The sequence below is a fragment of the Myotis davidii genome, unplaced genomic scaffold, assembly GCF_000327345.1.
Source record: "Myotis davidii unplaced genomic scaffold, ASM32734v1 scaffold142, whole genome shotgun sequence".
NCBI lineage: Eukaryota > Metazoa > Chordata > Mammalia > Chiroptera > Vespertilionidae > Myotis > Myotis davidii.
The window spans coordinates 1,406,588-1,414,242 of record NW_006294400.1 but is presented as its reverse complement, the minus strand read 5'-3'; the positions used below and the strand labels follow the sequence as shown (position 1 = coordinate 1,414,242).

Here is a 7,655-nt window from a genome sequence, read left to right as displayed (position 1 = left end):
CTGCATTGAGCATCTGCCCCCCGGTGTTCAGTGCACATCATAGTGACCGGTCGTTCCCCATCATTCCTGGTCAATTTGCATACTACCCTTTTATTACATAGGATGTCAGGCACTCTCTCACCCCAGCCCTTTGCTGTGCCCTTAGCCTGGGACCCTCCCAGCGCCTGACAGTTGACTCTTCTGATCTCAGTTTTGAGATTAGAAACAACCCCACCCATCAACTACTGAGGTGGGGGCCCCTTCCCTGAGCTCCATGGCCCCATGGTCCTTCACAAGGCTTTGTTACACCAGGCCGCTTTTGTCACCGCCTCCCGCCCCCACCCAGACTGTGAGTTCTGTGGAGGGGAAATCTGTGCTCCACTCCCAGGTCCCCAAAGCCCAGCCTGTCGCATAGCAGGTGCTCGATAAATATTTAATGCGCGAATGAGGCCCATTTTCATCCTTCCATCTCACAGATTAGACCGCTGAGGCACAGAGAAGGTTAACACCTTGCCCTGGTCACACAGGCCCCAGAGCAGCACTAGAGGAAAGGCTGGCTTGGGCATGGTCGGATTGGACTGAGGTCAGAGGCCGGCTGGCGTCTCCTGGAGGAGGGAGAAGGAACGGTCAGGGGCTACGCAGACACTTTGCTTCTCTGCTCCTGGTGATGTCTGTTTGGCAAGGGCCCTTGGTCTGCCCATCACCCCTACCCCCATTTCTCAGATGAGAAAAGGGACTATCAGGAGAGGGCAGAGCTTACTCAAGATCAACATAGTGCTTCCCAGAGCCGCAGGCCCCTCAATACCCCACCTTCTCCTACCTGCATCCTTAAAGGGCCCTCCTTGAGCCAGGGGCAAGGGATAGGGAGGCCTGGAATTCTGGGGCTAGCCTTGCCACTTACCCGTGCATACGCCCCTTAAAATCTCTGGGCCTCGGTTTCCCCATCTGTACGACAAAGGGCCTGGGCTGGAGCCTTCAGCCTCCCCCCTTTCTGAGAGCATGAGGACAGGGCTGTGGGAGCTGGTAAGAATACAGGCTCCTGAGTCCAAAAGGCACAGTCAAGTCCTGGTTCCAGCATTTACTGCTGAGTGATCTTGCTCAGTCCCTTCACCCCATGAGCCTTCATTTCATGGTCTGTGAAAAGAGAATAATAGAATTTTTTTTTTTTTTTTTTTTTTGATAAAATGAGCTAATATGGCGAGTCCCTGGCAAAATACCAGCCAGGCACAGCATCACCATTAAGTACGGTTGTCATATTAGTTGGAGAATGCTGCCCTCTGGAGGCCGGATGGAGGAACAGCAGGCTGGGGGAGCCCGACCAAGCTGGCACATGCATTCCGGGCCTGTGCCCATTGTCCAGATGGGGAGAGCGCGGCCCCGCGCCGGTCACTCGGTGTGCGCCTCCACCCACTGGCAGAGGCGACGGGCGTAGAGAGCCGGGCTGACGGTGGAGAAGGCCCGGTTGGGGTAGCGCAGCGCCTTCCACAGGTACTCCAGTCGCTTGCGGAGCCCGTAGACGGTGGCGAGGTCCACAAGGCCCAGGAAGTAGCGTTGCTCGGGGCCGTCCAAGATGTGAAGGGCGTTGGGGCCATCAGGCAGCAGCCGAAGGTTCTGCGCTCCCGGCTCATGCACGCTCTGTACCCCTTGCACAGACCTAGGGGCCAACAGAGGGGGGGGCTACCACCTCCTTCAGGGGCTCCAGCCAACTGACCCTGTAAGCGTGGCCAGGCTGCCCTTGGGTGGCGCTCTGCCCTAACCCTGTGCTTCCCTTGCTCATTTTCACACCTCTGAGCGCCAGGCCCGTGAAGTCAGAGCAACTGAGTAAAGTGTAGTTAAGGGTCTAGAGTTGCACTGACCAATCAGTAGCCACTTGAGAAATAAGCCAATGAGAAGCAAGTCCCGCCCAGGCATCGACCAATCAGAACTCAGCGGTCTAGACGCCCAGTCCGGGAGCTGGTATCCTCTGCGGTGCCAAGGTAATAGGGATGATGGAGAGATGGAGATGGGAGGGAGGAGTATTTTTTTAAAATATATTTTTATTGATTTAAGAAAGGAAGGGAGAGGGAGAGATGGAAACATCAATGGTGAGAGAGAATCACTGATAGGCTGCCTCCCGCACGCCTGTGTGGGGGCGGGTATTTTGAATGAGGGGCTGGGAACTGGGGGGGCTGGAGCTGGGACAATGGCTATTTACCAGCCAGCACAGAATGTTTCAATGTAACAACCATTATATGCAAACTCCGACTTACTGGTTGAATACAGCTGGGATTTACATACCAGCTGGAGGTAGAGGGCAAGGGAGAAGCTGATCTAGCTTGGAGGGGCAGACTTGGGGAGGTTCTGGCAGGAATTGCACCCTCTGGTCAAGGTGTACCCAGCCCAGCCAAAGGGCATAGGGAGCCCTTATCCTGGATTCTGCTCAAGCTCACCCATGGCAGGCAAGGGGTGGGGATGAGAAGCTGACGAGTGGGTGTCCTTTCTCACTCCTCTTTTCCACCCACCAGATCAATGAACTTATTACCTTAAAGTGCCTGTCTTAACCCTACATAATTCTGTTCAACCGCAGAAGTGGGTCTTGGATTGAAATCCAATTACACAGCCCAGTACTGCATATAAGCATAATCAATGGACACAGAAAATAGGATGGTGAAGGCCTGTGCTGGGGGGCGGGGGCGGGCTGGGAGATGTCAATGGGGGGAAAAGGGGACATATGTAATACTTCCAACAATAAAGAATTTAAAAAATAGCCAAGTACTAACATGAACCCTCAGAAGTCGTTCTACGTCACTTCCCTCCTCTGAGCCTCAGTTTTCACATCTCTAAAATGGCAGTAAGCCCACTGTAATGAGGCCATGGTCAGCATGCAAGGGGTGACAGTTACTATTACAAAGGAAGGTCAACATGATGGTGGTGCCAATGGTGATGACCTCCGGGCCCTAGAAGTGGAATGACTGGGTGAAGAGGTAAGCGCTCTCTCTGAGACGATTAAATTGGTCTGAAACCTGAAAACTGGGCAGTCTTCGAATCCAGACTGAAGCCCTTGCCCAACTGACCCTCACCTGTTCTTTCTCCTGCTGTGGTCCACCTGTGCCCATCACACCTGCCAGCCTGGCTTCTCCACCCTCCACTCTACACACACACACACACACACACACACTGCACTTTCCAGTCTTCAAGTCTTTGCCTATTCTGTTCCCCACCTCACCCGCTGCCTGTCTGTTTCTCCATCTCCCATCACCTCACTCTTGCTGGTGCCCCTGTGGGCCCACCTGGCTGTGCGGAAGACGAGGCTGCTGCCCGGGCCCCTCTCGTTCTCCTGCAGGTGCTGGGAGGCCATCAGGAGGCTGTAGTCCAGCAGGTTGAGGTCCCGGAGGAAGGCGGTGTCCAGCTCCATCTGCTGGAGGAGCCAGCTCCGCTGGGGCCCTGAGGGAGCATCAGCACCGCCTGAGTGCCCGGCCTGTGCCGGGCAGTGCTAAGGCTCCACACACATCTGCCCCAGGTGTCATTACTGCCCCATGTCACAGATGAGGACACTCCTCTGTAATCTGCCTTGGCCAACTAGCTGGTAAATTGTGGAGCCGGGATTTGAACCCGAATCTGGGTTCTTAACAACGTGGACAAGGGCCGTGCCAGGGACACCCTCCACCTTCACCCCGAACGGAGGAAGAGCAGGCAGTGATGGCTCCGGGGCTCACCCAGGTCGATGGTCTTGCCCTGAAAGTTGAGGTCCTTCAGCACCAAGACCAGGGGGCTGCCCTCAGGGGCCGGCTCCACCCAGCGGCTCACCTCGCAGCCCTTGATGTCATACCTGGAGGCAAGGATTTGGGGGACACAACAGAATTCAGCTTTCCACAGACTTGGGACACACGGGGACTCTCCCAGGTAATAACAAGACAGGAGCTTCCGCTGGTGACTGTCCAGATCCGCAGCACAACCCCATCCTCTCTCCCTGGGCCTCGGCTTCACCATCTACCTGGGGAGTGTGGGTGCCTCCGGTGGCACATTCCCAGCAGGACGGGACCCAGGCCCCGGGAGGCCAACTCACCTCTCAGCGATGCGGCCGGCGGGGTAGAAGACGCTCTGCATGATGATGAAGTATTTCTGGGGACGGGGTAGGGAGTGAGGAAGGACAGGATCTCCCCCACAGCCACCCCTCCGGCCCAGCCCCTGCCTCGGCCTCACCCACCTTCTTGCCCCGGGCCACCCGCAGGCTGTGCACTCCTGGAAGGGGACAGGGCGCCAGGTAAGGGGCCCCAAACTCTGCCGTCCGGGGTCCCTGGTCCCAGCTCCCGGCCACACCTCCTCAGTGCCGTCGCATCCCGAGCCCATCCCTCCAGCTGCGCCCCCAGACCCCTTCCTCAGCTTGGGTGGTGGTGGCGACTCCATCCACCTCTAGACTCAGCCCCAGAGATGCCGGGTCTGGCATGGCCTCGCCCACACGCCCTGCCCAGGACTGTCCAATCCCAACCCCAATCCCACCCTTTGGGCCCCGCCCGCCGCCCCTCCTGCCCACCCCCTGTTCCTACCGCCTTGCACCGAACTCTGCGGGCAGTCGGATCCGCCTCTGGTCCAGTCCCAACCACCTGGCTAGGCTCGGGTACCCACACCCCGGGAACATCCCCACTCCCTGAACCCCTCCCCTCCTCTCCCCGCTTTCGCCCCCCCAGTGCCGGGTCCCTGGCCCGTCCTACCCAGCAACCGCGCCAGGAGCGAGTGCGGGTGCCGCTGCAGGTGCTGCAGGTAGCGGGGCAGGTGGGCGAGCAGCGCCCGCACCTCCCTGCGCCGCTGGGTCTTCAGGAAGAAGCGCTGGTCGTGGCTGGTGCGGGGGCAGGGAGAGGTCACTCTAGGCCGGGCTGGAGGGTCCCACAGGCTCCCTGACCCTCCTGTCCGTGTGTGGCTCTGTCTCCCCAGGGCCAGGCCCTCGCCCTCAGTCTCTCCTCTGACCTGGCTGTTCTGTTTCTCTCCCCAAATGCCACCCTCCACCGGGGACCCCACTCGCACCCTGCCCCACCCCTGCTGCCCGCTCACGACAGGAAGAAGCTGGCGTTGCTCTTGGAGGTGCTGAGGAACTGCAGGTAGGGGCCCCCGGGGCCCAGGGCGGCCTGATAGTCCTCCTCGGCCAGGCCTAGGGAGTGGCGCAGCCAGGCGAAGGCAGGGCCAGCCAGGGTGCCCAGCTCGAAGCCCTGCAGGAGAGGAAGAGCAGCCCCAGAGTGTCCGTCGGGGTCCCGGTGTGTGCAGTTGGGCCTGGTGCAGGACGGTCAAGGGTCAAGGGAGCCACACCCTCTGGAAGGCCGTGAGACTCCGTACTGGGGGAACTGAGGAGAGGGAACTAAGATGGCATCCGCCCCTCCCTGCACAGCCTGAGGCTTCCTACCTTGTGGACCTGGGTCAGGACCTCGGAGAAGTCGTCCTCAGTGGGCAGCCCCTGCAGGGAGGGGCAGAAGGCTCAGAGCAAGTCCCAGCGCCCCGTCCCCAGCCCCTCCCCTCCCCCCGCCAGCCCCAGGATCTCCCAAGCGCCGCACATGGCCTCCCCCCTCCCCCCAATTTGATTCCTGAGTTGGGCAGGCGGGGGCTGCAGACCCTCTCAGGCTGCAGGAGGATGAGAGAGTGACCGGAGGCAGGTCCCGGGTATGACTCCTCCACTGCTGGGTCCCCAACACCTGGCACATTCGTCCAGACACACCCCCTGGCTGAGTACAGCCGGATGTCATCCGAATAAAAGGTGATGGCCTGGAAGGCCAGGGGCCTGCCTGACTCAGCCTGGGAGGGGCAGGATCAGAGAGGGCTCCCTGCGGGAGGTGACCTGCAAGCTGAAATCTGACGGGCAGTGGAGAGGAGGAGGAGGCTGCTCCTAGCAGTGGGAATTGCGCTGGTGGTCACCAGGAAGGGAAGGAGGGCCCGAGCGGCTTAACTGAGTAAGGGAGGGATGGAGGGTGAATGAGGCTGGACAGTCGATCCCGAGGCCATGATGAGTACTGAGGAGCCATGGGAGATTTTCAGCAGGTACTGAGGCCAGATTGTGATTTTCAGCAGAGAATGAGATTTAGAAGATGCCCTCTGGCTCCTATACTCTCCCTGGACCTCTAGGTCCTTGTGCCTATGGGATGTGGTCACACTGTGCGCACACACACAAACAACACACGTGCTCACTGGGCCCTTCCAGTTGCTGAGCTTGCAGTTGGGCAACGCTTTCTGCTGAGCCAGCCTGGCCCCCGCCTGAGCTCTGGGGAGGACGGGCCATGCTGGTGGGGTGGAGTGAGGTCCCTTCTCAACCATACACCCTGGCAGAGGTGGGGGCCTCAGAGACTAAGGCATACAACCCCCTCCCCCAAAGTCATTATACATTACACAGATGGGGACCTGATGCCCAAAGAGAGGCAGAGACCCACCTAGAGTTACACAGCTACTACCCGGGTCAGGGTGTTCCTCACATCCCCAACACACCCTGCACTTTCTGGCTTCCTGGCCTCAGCCCCAAGCCTAGACTGTCCCTCCCTCCCTGCACCAAACCCCTGATTTCCTCCCCTTATAGCCTTTCCGACCCCCAACTCTTCAGTAGCAAAACAGGGCCACGGTCCGGTCTTGCCATCAGTGCACAGAGCAGATTGGCCACTCACCCTGGGCGGGTGGTCCATGGAGACCTGTGTGGCAGCCCAGAGCCCTGCCTGCATCATACACGTCAGCCGGTGCAGCTCATGTCCCGGGCTGATCTCAAACAGGCCGAGGCGCAGCTGCTTGTCTCGTAGACGCCAGAGCAGGCCCCGGCGGCCAGAACGCGAGGTGATGGCTTTGCATCCGGCCTCTGGGGAGGGGGCCAGGACCTGGTGGCAGAAGGCACAAGAAGCATTGAGCATGTGGCAGCATCGCAGAGGGGAAAGACATGGGTGTGAGTGCCACCTCCACTACTTTGAGCCCTCCCCTTAGCTCGCTCTGCCTCAGTTTCCTCGGTTGTAGAATACGGCTAATGCTGGTACCCAGCTCACTAGGTGCTATGCGGGGCCGCACAGTCCCTGACGTGCAGTGAGCATCCAACACGGAGTGATGGTTATCATTAGCAGTAGGTCAAAGCAGGCAGTTCTGCAGCCAGACCTGGCCCCAGACAACCTCTCACCAGTTGTGTGGCCTTAGGTAAGTCACCTAACCTTCGGGGCCTGGTGTTGTCATCTGCAGAACGAGAACTATAACATCGCGGCGGATATTAGCTGCTGTTACTGTTGAGTTTGAGCTCTGTGCACAGGGACCCTTCATAGGAGCCGTGATGCCAAGGGATTCAGCCAAGCACCAACACTCCACTCATCGATGCTGAGCCCCTCCAGGCCAGCCCGGAAGATCAGCGCGAAGCTGACCCGTCCGTAGTGGGCACCCACCACGTGACCAGCCCTGGCTGAGAGCTTGACCTCCTGACAGCCCTACGAAGGAGAAGCTTTTACTATCATCTCCATTTTCCCTGCGAAAAACTGAACAAGTTCTCGGGGATCCCTGCCAGACTTTCCCTTCATACCTGCGGTTCCCACGTGGGGCGTGTCCTGGTCCCCGCCCAGTGGACCCCTTCTGAGCTTGGATGGGGGTGTGTCCACCCCGCCCGGAGCGGGGAGGCCCGGCTCCTACCCACTAACCCTTCCCTCTCCTCTCCTCTCTCGGGTCCGCACCTACCTCGTGGGGCCCCGGGCTCGGGG

The 7,655-nt window shown here is 59.3% G+C and overlaps 1 protein-coding gene across 1 annotated transcript; it reads right to left on the bottom strand.

Moving 5' to 3' along the window:
• Positions 1–1,040: 1,040 nt before the first annotated feature.
• On the bottom strand, positions 1,041–7,649 carry PIP5KL1 (phosphatidylinositol-4-phosphate 5-kinase-like 1). The gene is made up of 10 exons (XM_015567046.1): positions 7,633–7,649; positions 6,597–6,800; positions 5,354–5,404; positions 5,008–5,162; positions 4,671–4,795; positions 4,166–4,200; positions 4,025–4,080; positions 3,675–3,787; positions 3,249–3,402; positions 1,041–1,633 (listed from the first exon to the last, which is right to left on the bottom strand). Exons 2-10 carry the CDS (start codon positions 6,651–6,653, stop codon positions 1,366–1,368), a joined length of 1,014 nt encoding a protein of 337 aa, XP_015422532.1. The 5' UTR covers positions 6,654–6,800; positions 7,633–7,649; the 3' UTR covers positions 1,041–1,365.
• Between the last annotated feature and the right edge of the window lie 6 nt (positions 7,650–7,655).